Raw genomic sequence first — 13227 nt, forward strand, 5'->3', positions numbered from 1 at the left:
TGTCAGGTGCCAGTGCATGTTTGGTCCTCCAGTGCTCTGATCGAGCAACGGTGGCTGAGGAGCCAACTCCGGATCCCACATGAATCCACGGTCAAGCCAACCGTAATTCAAGTTTGCAGAACTTACCATTCACCACGTTCAGGGCCGTCGGCTTGTGAGCTCAACAACATGGGTGTTCGTCTGCTTCCATGGTTCAACTCTGCATCGAAAGATCTGGAAGGCTTAGTTATGGTCACAGCATTGTTAGGCTGTAAGAGATATAAGGCTTACATGCTGTTGTGTCTGCAGTTTGTATGGCACGCTTTTGGGGCAGTGCCCGGGCGATGGTTTCCATGTTGCTGTGAACGTGGACCACACCAGGAACGAACGGTTTCTTGTGCTCTCAAACAACATACATGATTCAGGTTTTGTGTCTGTCAATGTCGTTGTTCGATCCAAGCCACCGATGGACATGCATCATCGAACGCGCGTGCCTCTACGTTGCACAGGCGCGACACGTTATCAGCACGCCAGCTACCTCCAAAAGCAGGCTTGAAGGACAGATGTTGTACTCGGACGCGTCAACCTGCCAGCAGTTGGTATCCGTTGGTAAGTGGAACTGTTGGGGCGCGGACCGTAACACAATGCAGGACTACCCCAGGTGGGTCGTTACGCGCTCAAAGTCTATCGGCAGACAAGACCAGTCGGTAAGGCTCCCGTGCCTCCCTTGCAGTACATCATTAGACGGACATTGCAGTGACATGCTCCGATGATCTGAGGCTTGGTGACATTCCGGCTGCAAGGCCCCTGAAGCTCGGCAGCACAGCAGCGGTCGCGTACCTGAAGGCAATATAGTTGTAATTGCCGGATCCGAACGGCGCTGCAACGGTTACTCGTAGATTGCAGTTACACTGAAAGCTCATCTCGGTCATGACTACCGGAGCAGTATGGTTGTTGAACGGAGGTTTACCTCGAAGTAGTGCAACTACCAGCGCAAGCATTTCGCCTCGGTACCAACCGAAGCCTAAGATGACTGTACCTCGATCGATTTGGGTGGCATTGGGTAGCAAAAATGCCTCAGGCACGATTACCGTACGATGTTGGCACGAGATGAGTAAACCTCGAAGACTCTATACAGTACCCAAGGTATTTCTACGTGCCTGGCCTCGCGATTTGCTGCCAACCCGACAGTACGGATACGCTACGAAGATGACGGTCATTACAGACAGGAATCGGCCCGTTCATCCATGGGACATGTCAAGCGCCTGCCTGATCCAGGTGCTAGCTGCGCCGCGGCCTCGCCACACGACAGGGATGGGCAAATGCGGGCGGGGATGCGAAGCGACCACCACAATCACGTGAAGATCGTCACGATGCAGATAGCGCTGCGGGGCAAAGCTTGGTTCGCAACACGAAAAGCACGCGTGAATTGTGAGCAGGCACCATGGACGCCACCGCATCCGCCGTGCCTGTTGATGCTGAGCATGTTGAACATGAGGACGCCGTGCCATCGCATGTTTTCCCCTTCCTCAGGCTCCCACGAGAGCTGCGGGATCAAGTACACATCTCTGCCGCCACTCCGTTGGATCTTAGGCTGACGGTAATATAGATATATGACTACACCTTCGCTGCGCAAGAATTCAGCGTTGACCGGGCCATTGAGCGACGTCACCTGAAATATTTCAAACCCAGCGCTGCTGCCATCCTCCTCATAACCCGCCACCAATACTTCCTCCTCAACCGTCAAGTCGCCCGTGAAGCCCTCGAGATCCTGTTCAAAAACCACACCGTCTACCTCAGCTGCGGACCATTTGTTCTCAAAGCACTGCTAGAGAAGATCGAAGAACCCAATGGACCCGGTAGACAATGGCTGAAATGGCTAAAGAAGATAGAGCTAGATTGGGAAAACCTGCCCAATCTGCAACACTACCCACCTGACCGAGAAGAAGGAAGGGACGTGTGGTACTGGGAGCATGACCAAGAGGAAGTCGATGTCGACTACATCCGAGGCGCCTACTACAGCGGCCACTACGACGAATACGACCACGAAGGCGGATCTTACGACGACAACATATACGACGCCTCCAACGCATCACTATACCCATCCTTCCGCCAGCCAGCCACCACACAAACCCCCAACGCAAACGACCCCTTCGGCTTCTCAAACCACTACCCCTTCGCCGACCCAACGCTCGACCCCGCCCGCGAAGCCTCTGCCGCAGACATAGCCACAAAACTCGACCTCCTCGTCTCCATGGAAGTCACACCCCTCTTCACATACCTCGCCTCGCCCACGTTCAATCTCAGCAGCATAACACTTCCTCTGCGGTTCATATCCCGCGGTTCACACCAAAGCCGCAGCGTCTCACGTCCAGGCTTCGCTTTACCGCTTAAGATACGGTACTGGGTGCAAGTCTGCGTCCACGCCCTCCTCATGCTCACTTCTACACATGACAGCGGTACGTCGTCTTCGACACCGCTACAAGAGGTGCGCGTCAAGTACGCGCCAGTTGATATCTGGGCGTCTATGGAACCGACCGACGACTTGCGCCGTATTGTCGACCTGGGAGTCTGGTTCGATAATCCAGAGGAGGGGCAGGAGGTAGAGAGGGAAGGAGAGGGCGAAGCGTTCCGTGCTGTGTGGGAGGGTATGCGAGCGAGGACGTCGTATGAAGAGCGGAAAAGACTGGGCAGGAGATGGGGGTTGAAGGCTGATATCACGTTTGATCCTTGGGATGGGGATATGGATAAGGGGAGGGTGGGGGATGAAGTTGAGATTGTTTTTACGAGGAATGAGGATACGGTTTCTGTGTCTTGAGGGTAGCAAAATAGAAATGAGTACGATCTGCTGTCTCAACCAGGACGGTTGGATAAAGACCAGACGAGTCCGCTACTCAACGGTGGGATGTACGATACAGAACCTTCGAACGGCCGAAATACTCACATGCACTCAGCTTATAACGGTCACTTGATAAAGATCAAAGTTTGGGGACTGTAATTCAGTGAAAAGTCTCTTTATTCTTACATGCCTTGTCTGATGTCAAAGGTGTGGTCACTATGCTACAGCATAAGCCCTCATAGCCAGTCGTCCACGCCGATGTCCATCCAACCTACTGCCATGCCAAACGCCCTTTGCAAGCAAAATGACACTTGTAAGGGAACAGACAGAAGCGGCGGAATGAGAAGATGACAAGAATACACAAGCCAACAAAGACCTGATACACAAACTCAGCGCTGGAACACCACTCCAGTATGTGCACTCCTCAAAACCTCAACAGCCGCTCATCAGCAGGTACTGTAAACGACAGCCGTGGGTTGTGCGGTTGAGACGCCGCCTAAAAGTCCCAGAACGACTTGTCCGCACCCTTCCTACCACCCATGCCATCGCCCTCCGTCTTAATCCCCGCGCCATTGTTGTTCTCCTTCTTAACAGGGCTCTCTTCGAAGAGAGACCACGCAGCCTCTGTGCCCTTGCGCCCACCCATACCATTACCCGCAATGTTTATGCCGCGGTTCTCTGGTGAGTCAGCGTGCGTGCCCCAGTGTGTCTTCATGGAGTTGCGCGTCTGCGTCTTGGACTGCGTTACATCGTTCAGGGCGCGCCTTGCGTCGCTGTTGTCGCCGCTGGTTTCGTCCGTCTTGTCCGTGACGTGGTCTTCGTAGAGGCCTTGGCCTTTGTTGCTGCGTCCGCCCTTAGTGGGTGCGGCTTTGCGCTGGCCTTCGGGTGTGCCTTCGTCGACGAAGTCGAAGTGGGCGTCTTGGTCGGGGCGCGCCTTGTGCACGATGGGGCGGCGGACGGGGGAGGTGTCCTGTGGTGGGTATATGTTAGCAGGGGTTCAGCTGGGTAGCAAGAGACAGAGATGTAGCAACCTCCGCCTCTGGCTGATAGTGTTCACCAACCTCATCGTCGCTCCAGCCAAAGTGACGAACGGCATTAGGAAGCGTCTTGGGCTTTGACTTGTTCGGGGTGGCGAAGTCGTCAAAGTCCCAGTGGGCGTCGTTCCTGTTGCGGTTCTGGTCGTGCTTGGATGGTCGCGCAGTGTCTCGTACCTTGGGTGTCTCCTCGCCTTCGCCAAACGTGAAGTGGTCGTACTTCTTGGAGCTCGTCTTGATGCTCATCGGGGCGACTGGGTGCTCGTCTTCTTCCTCTTCAAACAATCGGTTGGCCTTGAAGTTCTTTCCGCTGCCTGCTTTGGCTGGGATGCGCTGGGGCGAAGGAGACGGTGAGTCGCCCCCTGCGCCAGCGAACAGCTCAGAGTACTCGCGTGGAGGCGGCTTCGCAGATTGAGCGCGGGGCGCGGCCGGCCCAGAGCTGCGCGACTCCCGCTCCTCAGTGTCAACCTCGCGAGGCGCAAACAGGGCAAGCGATGCGTGCGGGTCGTTCATGGCATTGTTCGTTGATCCCCTCGAGCGGGAGCTGATGGAGACCTCATCTGCGCCTCGTGAAGCTGAGGTTGAGGGCCGCGACGATGCGCTCGACTCGGTCTGTGCAGCTGCCGCGTTGGATGTGATGAGGCGGATCTGTTCGCTGCTGTCGCGGATGGGCCAGTTGCGAGAGCGCGCACCGATGACGTCGATCTGCTTGAGCAGAGAGCCCTGGTCCCAGTACTGGCGGATTTGTGTAATCTTGCCCGACTTGTCAAAGTGGACCATGTGCACCTGTCAGTGTCAGTAAACGCGTGGAGAAGGCGTGCACCCCGTCCGTCTTGAGGACGAAACCGAAGGTCTGTAGACTACATTGTAGAAAATACGCAAAGTTGAAGACTGAGCGTCAATGTAGGCTTCAGATGCTCGGCTTCCTTTTTGAGTGAGGTGGGAGGACGTGGATTGAGTCAGGCACATACCATAGGGAACGTCACAGTTCGGTCGGTGACGAAATTGTCATCCAGGCCTGGCAGGTATGCGCCGCCGCCGTTGACGAACTCGATAGTCGTCTCAACGTCGATACTCAGGCCATTACCGCCCTCAATCGCGTTGAGCACCTTCTCCTTGGTCTTCTTCAGAAGCTTCTCCTGAACAGACAGGTGCTTGATGATGGCGGTCGCGTCGTTGATGCTGGTCGTGGTGGTGACATAGTGGAGCGAGGCATTGTCCGCCAGCGCACCCGAAGAGGGCGTCGCCAGGAACCTGGTGTATGTGTCGCGGAGCGTCATGACGCCTTGAATATAATAGCTGTTTAGCTAATTGCTGTTGTGCGTATGTATACCGGGGCGAGTGTGGTGGCGGGTCAAGTGGGGTGTGATGGCTGTGGTGATACAAATGTTGTGAGTAAACAATCGCGGCCGGACGCGCGTAAGATTATGTACCCAAAAGCGGTGGGGAAGGTGAAAGGGGAACCACAACATTGAGCGCAGCAGGCTCCCATATGGACCGCAAGAGCCCCCGGTCTCTCCATCGCAAGGTGTTGTTTATGCAGGGGTCCCGCGACGCCCCACCTCGATCAGCCACCAGAAGGGATAGCCGGACTGCGGAGATCAACGCGGAGAACAATGTCATGCAGCCTGCAGCTAACGGCTTCGCGGTGGGGATCTCGTCTGTTGTCGCACACCATCTTTTTCGATTTTCCTACATTCGCAGCCATTGAATCATATAGATTGAGCAGCGGAAGTTGGCCCTTGTTTGCTTATTCGTACCGCAATTACCGGCGTGTTTCAGATCTCTTCTGGTGTGCCGTCCATTCTAGGACGCCTAGAAAATGTCTCTTCTTTATCCGGTTTCTCGCTACTGCGTACGTTGTCAAGAAAAGCCACATCTATACCATTGTATGCGGTGTTACCCTTCAATAGTCAGGAGCACTTCACAAGGAAATACTGAACAAGTGTACTGCAGTCTACATTAGTACGAATACGAACGCTGGCAGAATCCCAAGGCTATGTACAGTTCAAATTATTTCTTACTTCTCTTTCCCTCTTCGCAAGGTGCGTATTCCATTTCTCCTGTTAGTGGAGAGAGTCAACGTTTCGATCCTCTCGCCACCATCCGCGTCGTGTTACTCGGCTTCTCATTTCTTTTTGTCCGATCTACACTACTCTTCTTTTGTTCTGCGTTATCAAAAGAGCAAGGACTGCTATATGGCTGGAAACTGCGAGTAAAGTATACGGAGACGCAACATGTCGTTGAAACTCTGATACATGACGTTTGTGATCCGACGAGCAGTCCTGGCGCTGCCAAGGCGGTGTGCAATCGACCATGTATCCGCTGAGGGTACATATGGTTTGTGACAAACACGCCTTGTTCATGAACTTGAATTGAAAAATTCCCTGGGGCTGTCTGCCGACGGTTCTCAAGTGAATAGAGCAGGCTTATCCGAAGTCACTCTGTCGACTGCGACTTTCACGTAAATCTGAGACAGTAATGGTGCCCACGAAGGTATGGACTGTGCGCAGCTGGACAATTGTGTACCGGCCGCCTGGTGTTTACTTCCCTTTCTCTATACACCCCAGTCTGACATCACTTCCCGGGTCCTCTCCTCGCCGGCTCCGACACTCAACTCAGAAAACGAAGGACTACTGACCTACGCTCAAACCTACAACTTAGCATGGCCTCAACTCATATGAACGACTCAAACTGGAACATAGGGGGTAGCGATCTGAACGACATAGAAAGTGATCTTGTGAGGGAAGAGGAAGAAAAGCGCCTTCGCGAAGAACGGAACATAAATCAGGCGTTGGATACGTTTGAACTGTACGACGACGCTCTGGCGATGGTGCATATCAACGATGACACGTACAGCTACACATCAGCGTCACCTTCGCTCCAGCTTCTTGGCCTGACGGAAGATGACAATGCACTTGAGTCCTTTTTTCGGCTGTTGCGATTGCACAAGTCAATCGAACAAGAAATTGTACCAAACCCGAATATAAGGTTTCTCGAAGACGGCATGCTAGACGCCACACCAGAATCAGAAGAGAATAAGAGAATATGCCACCGCAATGTCCAGTCCTCCAGGCTCCTAACATTACCAATCGAGGTCCGCAATCAAATATTTGCCGAAGCCATGGGCGGCTTCAGCATCTTCATCAAATCGACACGTGTGGATTATGGAGAGTACAATAAGCAAGAATTGTCGCGGATCGCGAACCGCATCAGACTGCTCAATTCTTCAGCCGGTACAGCTCTCCACGAGGCACATTTGGAGGTAGGGCCTAAGGATTTCCTAGATGTAGCATCCTGGCACGGTCCAAAAGTCAGAATCACACGCACCAACCTACCAGGCGGTCCAAAAGAGGACACTCCCTTTGTCGCGCTTCAATCGACATGCCGGCAGATATATACCGAAACTGCACTAGTCCCATTTTCTAGTATCAATCGTTTCTGGTACTTCAACGACTTCGCTCTAAGCGCCCTAAAGAACCGCATCACATCAGCACAAACTGGAGCCATTACCAAGCTCTTCTTTTACGTGAAGGCTATGGAATATTCAAGCAGGACGAACGACATTGGAGACTTCGACTTGAAGCGTATTCAGAATTTGAGGACGTTGACGGGGTTGAAGTACATTCACATCGCTGTTGTGGTAGGAACTTCTTCCAAGTCCTCGTTCCGTCCGTCGCAGATTGCGGCGCTCAAGCGGATAGAGGCTGGCTTGGGCCCTAGACTTCTGGAATTCGCACCCAAGGATGTTGAATTGGCGTTTGAGCTTCATCGTCTGGAGTAGTAGGATATGGTCAGGCGCACGCTAGCTTTTGTGTGACTGATGTGGTAAATATTAGTCGCTGAGACGTTCAGCTGCGGGTATTCCCAGTGTCGTTCGCGTTGTCACTATTGCGGGAGTCATGAGCAGCTCCTTCTTCGCTGGTGATCGCAAAGTCTAAATTAGAGGGTTCGACTGGGCGAATTAGTTTAGTTTTGGTAGAACGTCCTCGTTACTTACTCAACGGCCCAAATTCGAGACTGGGTGAATCCCCAGTGAATGAGCGAGCAGTCGACTTACGGCTTAGCGCAATGGACCCTCCGTTCTTCTTTCCTATAGCGCTAGCTGTCCTAGCCAGTGATTCCATGCTCGGAATGCAACTTCCTAATTTCATCACTCTTAGCACCGACACATCGACCACGATGGCGGACGCGACGCGCGCAGCCAATGCGCACTCAGCAGCTCTGTCGTCGCATGAAGAGAACACGAATATGACTACGCGCAACGCTACCGAATCCCCTCTTCTGCAGCTTCCAGCCGAGATGCGAAACGAGATCTACAAGTGAATAGACCTTCCCGCATTGCTCAGGCTCATATGAACATACACTAACCTTCCCATCTGTGCTAGATACGTGTTGAGCGGCCAGATTCACGAGATCCTATTGCGACCCCTCCTACTGGAAAGTACCCTTGGTCTACTACTCGTCTGCAAGCAAATCTCCGAAGAAGCTGCCATGCTACAGTACTCCTACTGCGTCTTTGCCTTTGACCACGAGCTCGCCATGCGCTACTTCCTCTTACGATGCTCCCCCGCCCAACTTAAATTCATACGTACCATCCAGCTCAAACCACGTAGGTGTGGTTTGCTGAAGCGGTCCTTCTGGAACTTTGGGAACAATGGAGGGTCAATACGATTGGAGAAATTGGAAGGCTTGCAGACGGTGGTTATCGAGAAAGCGAGGGTTCCTTCACTGTTGAGTGCTGTGGGCGAGCAACAGGATATTGGGATGCTGGCGGAGACGATGAAGCGCATGAAACCGGGTGTTACTGTCATAATCGAAGGATAAGTTGGGTTGAGCACACCAGAAATGTTCGCGGTTGTACAACAATGTTATCGAGCTGGAGGTATACACTACCTCAAGAAGGTACTTGTTTGTTCAGACTCAGTTGCATTTATGTAGTAAGATCCGACACATATCTAGCCACCTTTAATGGTGCAATAATTTGAATGACATCAGGGTATGCATGTGGAATGCACAGCTTGCCTTGAGCTCGTATCGAACTTGTACTAGCGTCCAAGCGCCGGGTTGCGCAAACAAACTTCCTCATTGCTCTTACTGTTTTGGGCCTCAACTCCACTCCTACGGGTCCAAGCTCTTCAGGGCTGTCTCTCACTTACCTACTGCTTAGATCACAACACAACACATCTCCGCCCGCACGTCAGCAACAAAAGTTCGAAGGACACCTGCCAAGATGGGGCGGAGGACAGCAGCCAACGCTGCGCGCGCTCACATGTATGCAGTCTACGAGAGTCAGTATGCGCAGGAAGTACATGAGCTAATGTTGAGATAGCACGGCGGCAAATCAGCGCAACTCTCCTCTCCTCCGTCTACCGGCCGAGCTTCGGAATCAAATCTACAACTACGCATTGGGCGGTCATGTTCTCGGGATAGGAATATATACAGAGCCGGTGACACGCAATCGCAAGTCACGTCTTTATAAGCAGAAAGACGCCCTTGCTTTTGCATTGTTAAAGACGTGCTCTCAAGTCAACGCAGAGGCAGCAACTCTAGCGTATAGTCTCAACATCTTCAACTTCCTCGGACACACCTCCATCCCTGCCTTCACAGCGTCCGCCAGTACAAGAGGAATCCAAGCCATCAGAGTGATCAGGATTTCATACAACATTGTAATCCTTTGCAGACCCACGGATCTATTGTCACAGCTTACCTATTTCCGAGGTCTAGAGGAAATCAAGATCAACTTAGCTGGAAAAGACCTCGAATCAACGGAGTACAACCATGCCTGCCTTCGGACATTGTGTACGTTACTGCGAAACTATAAGCCTGGTGTTAGAGTCATGACATGGGATGCTTCCATTGGGTTGAGCAGTGTCAAATATCACTGAGACAAGGTGGATTGGGTTTGGACCATCGTATGGAGGGTGGAGGGTGATTGCTTTTACGAAGTCAAACGAATAGGCTGCAAAGACTACAGGCCAAGCAGAGTAACTCAGATGAGTTTGGCGGATGTTTTATCTTGGTAAAGTTTCCGATATCGATGATGTACTATACATCCGTCTCTCCATAGAATCAGAAAGTGTTCAGCACTATTAATACCAGCCTTTTCTCCCCGTAAGCACGTACGATCATCTTTTAGTGCCAAAGGGATTGGAAATACTTGCGAAAGCAAAATATGGACGAGACGAGTGCGGATGCGTCCCAGCGCACGGACACGCAAACGCTCTATCGCTTCCCACGATTATTTCAGGCATTGTCTGCACCTCCACACACTCTCTCACTTTCCTGTCTACAAGGCTACACCACGATACCGCTCTACCCATATACTTTACAGCGCCAAAGACCCAGGCCCGTCTCAACAACTCAATAATGGCGCAGGAAATATCAGCGAACCAACGCAACTCCCGCTTTCTCCGCCTTCCTGCCGAGCTACGAAACCAGATCTACAAATACGTGTTGGGCGGACATAGAGTCTTATTGGGAACAACACAACCACGCCTCTGCTCAGAAGAGCCCATCCCACGCTTCGCGCTACTAAGAGTGTGCTCACAAATCCACGCTGAGGCCGCCCTTCTCCCATACCGCCTCAACATCTTCCACTTCTCCACAGACGCCAGCAGCACCAATAATTTCCTGAGTAGTATGAGTACAACACAGCTTGGAACCCTTGAGATACTGGTCATTCACGTTAAAGACGTCTGCGGAAGTCCAGATCACACGTCACCTCATCTGATTCAATGCAAAAGTCTGAAGGAGATCAGGATACGCTACAATACAAATTCCTTTTTGTCGAGGAACTCCGACTTGTCTCGTGTGGGTTGTTTTGCGAAACTACTGCGGGAAACGATCCCTGATGTCAAGATTACGACGTGGGACGGTGACATGGTCGACAAACGTACGGGACATTACTGAGACGGTTGGCAGTTAACATATATGGTTGGACAAACAGTGGGATTCGGGATGCTGTCACAAAATGACAGGATAGCTTTCGAGCATCGAGATCGAGGAAAACAATCGAAGGTGCGGATTTCAGGAATCGTGCTCTAGTAAAGTTACTTGATGATGAGGATCAGCCAAAGTCAACTTTCATGCAGAATTAGAAGGATCGTTAACTGCCCTCCTTCCCGAGGTCTTGTCAAAATTATCTATCTTCTTCACTACCTATATGCATACGTATGAAGGTATAGCACTACTAATGTAATAAGCTATCGTAGTGCACGGCTTTAAAAACGCTCTCTTTCACTTCTTCGAATGTCTTAGCATCGCCTGCAATTCAAAACCCTGTTGCGCTCTCACGATATTTGTGACTTCTTCCATTCACGAGAGTACAGTAATTGCAGCACCCGACAACTCCACCCACTCAACTGCAAATGTCCAAATCCATATCGACAGCGCAAACAACGGCGCAAATAACATCCGCAAATCAACAAAACTCTCCTCTTCTCCGCCTACCGGGCGAACTTCGGAATAAGATTTGGGTGTACGCGCTGGGCGGTCAGAGGATCAGGTTGAGTTTACGCGGCGACAAAGTACTAGTACTATATCGCGACAAATTTGCACTGGCATTCGGGCTATTGAAAGTATGCACCCAGATCACCGCCGAGGCTGGGATGCTGCTTTACAGCCTCAGTGTGTTCGACCTTGTATCGACGACCATGATCAACGACCTCGTTACTAGCATGACTAAATCGTCCATCGAAGCTATCAAAACGCTGGAACTCCCACTCTGCTTCATCGACACTCATTATCCCCGCGTTGCATCCTCACTCGCAAAGTTCAAGGGCTTGGAGCAAATTAGGTTGAAACACAGCTGTTCAGACAATCATTTGATGCTTCCCCGATATCAGGACGGGCTGCGGGTTTTGGCGGAGGGTCTACGAAAGGATGTACCGGGTGTCAAAATTTCGACATATAAGTTTATACCTAGGGAACCGGATTGGGCAGTGAGAGTAGCATTGATGAGACACTCCGGATTGAGCAGTGAGAAGAGCTTTACTGAGATACTCCGGACTGAGCGTCAAGAGGAGGCCGAAGAGCAAGAAGCAATTGTCTTTTAAAGACACGCAACGGGCAGTCTTATGAGCACTGAGAAAGGAAGGGAGTGAGGGCGCTTTGAAATGAGATGGTGTGCAGGTGTTTATTCCAGCAAAGCTTACTGAGATCGATGATCAGCCACAAGCTCATCTTCCTACAAGATAAGGCAAAATTAAAGACTTCAAAGGTTCTCTTCTGTTCTACCTTCGCCAAGTCAAACAATGCACTCGTTATCTATGACCAACTAGATCTGGAACGTTGTCTTCTCCTTCACTTGCCTGACTACCTTTTTTAGCAAGCACGTGCACCCCAAGCTTCCTCGCACTTTCCCACTTCTACGACCACGCCACCACCACAGCCGCTCAGCCCATATAACGGCCGCGATACCCATACACGTCTCGATAGCTAAAACGATGGCGCAAGTCACGAAAGCCGAAGCTACAGTGGCAAACCGACTGAACTCTCCTCTCCTCCGTCTACCAGCAGAGCTACGAAACCTCATCTACCACTACGCGCTCGGCAACAGCACCGTTATCCTAGCCGCGCACCATGACAGGCTCTGCACCTACCAACACGACACGCCCGCTTTTCCCCTCTTGGCCGTTTGCACGCAGATCCACGCCGAAGCAGCCCTTTTTCTCTACAGCCTCAACACGTTCGACATCGCTAGCGACTACACCCTACGTGTTTTCCTAGCAACTATGCCTATGAAGTACGTACAAGCTATCAAAACGCTAGACATCGGTACCTGGGTCGTCGCGGATAAAGAGACGATTTGCGCCGCGAATCTGCAGCGATTTACGGGGCTAGAAAAGGTCAGATTTAGTTATCACGGTGGTATAGAAACAATAAGCAAGTTCTTTTCTGAGCATGCCTGGAAGAAGGTGGTGGGGCTGCTGCGGGAGACGATGCCGGAGGTTAGCACGTCCATGCGGGACTTGCGCGACCAGGCTCATCGGAGGGAGGACGCGTTGGAACTCGCTATGTGGGTACGGAGGAATGCTTACTTGGCTTCTGTCTTTCGCGCGCTATGAGAGTGAGGAGCGAGTGTTTAGTTGGCGATCTTACGAGTTGGCTGAAGTTTTGTACTAGAAAAGCTTTTCAGAATGAACACACGTACCTTAACGCTGTCTCTTCGTGCGCAGCAAGTCTCTGACATTTCCCACCATACATAACCATCCCATACGAAGAGATGCTCTCGAATGAGAGAGATTATAATCATCAGAGACTCGTCTCCTCGCGGAATGCAAGGAAGCATACAATTCCTCCCTCTCCTACTCTTTCTCTCTGGATAAGCAACGACCAGCTCGATCGTATAGTACAGTTGATCGGACTAATGAC

At 51.6% G+C, this 13227-nt stretch overlaps 5 protein-coding genes across 5 annotated transcripts; 4 read left to right on the forward strand and 1 right to left on the reverse strand.

The window, feature by feature from the left end:
* Window positions 1-1423: 1423 nt before the first annotated feature.
* J4E85_009366 (uncharacterized protein) lies at window positions 1424-2797 on the forward strand (the record flags this gene model as incomplete). The annotated part of the gene is made up of 2 exons (XM_051473590.1): window positions 1424-1537; window positions 1589-2797. The coding sequence occupies 2 exons, from the start codon at window positions 1424-1426 to the stop codon at window positions 2795-2797; spliced, it is 1323 nt and encodes a 440-aa protein (XP_051322795.1).
* Window positions 2798-3314: 517 nt separating this feature from the next.
* J4E85_009367 (uncharacterized protein) lies at window positions 3315-5132 on the reverse strand (the record flags this gene model as incomplete). The annotated part of the gene is made up of 4 exons (XM_051473591.1): window positions 3315-3788; window positions 3880-4638; window positions 4676-4705; window positions 4824-5132. 4 exons carry the CDS (start codon window positions 5130-5132, stop codon window positions 3315-3317), a joined length of 1572 nt encoding a protein of 523 aa, XP_051322796.1.
* Window positions 5133-6517: 1385 nt separating this feature from the next.
* J4E85_009368 (uncharacterized protein) lies at window positions 6518-7636 on the forward strand (the record flags this gene model as incomplete). Its single annotated transcript, XM_051473592.1, has 1 exon — window positions 6518-7636. The coding sequence occupies one exon, from the start codon at window positions 6518-6520 to the stop codon at window positions 7634-7636; it is 1119 nt and encodes a 372-aa protein (XP_051322797.1).
* Window positions 7637-8034: 398 nt separating this feature from the next.
* On the forward strand, window positions 8035-8679 carry J4E85_009369 (uncharacterized protein; the record flags this gene model as incomplete). The annotated part of the gene is made up of 2 exons (XM_051473593.1): window positions 8035-8174; window positions 8253-8679. The coding sequence occupies 2 exons, from the start codon at window positions 8035-8037 to the stop codon at window positions 8677-8679; spliced, it is 567 nt and encodes a 188-aa protein (XP_051322798.1).
* A 3620-nt stretch (window positions 8680-12299) lies between these two features.
* J4E85_009370 (uncharacterized protein) lies at window positions 12300-12738 on the forward strand (the record flags this gene model as incomplete). The annotated part of the gene is made up of 2 exons (XM_051473594.1): window positions 12300-12701; window positions 12730-12738. 2 exons carry the CDS (start codon window positions 12300-12302, stop codon window positions 12736-12738), a joined length of 411 nt encoding a protein of 136 aa, XP_051322799.1.
* Between the last annotated feature and the right edge of the window lie 489 nt (window positions 12739-13227).

Source organism: Alternaria conjuncta, assembly GCF_024043145.1.
Source record: "Alternaria conjuncta strain BMP 0040 chromosome Unknown scaffold_16, whole genome shotgun sequence".
NCBI classification, from domain to species: domain Eukaryota; kingdom Fungi; phylum Ascomycota; class Dothideomycetes; order Pleosporales; family Pleosporaceae; genus Alternaria; species Alternaria conjuncta.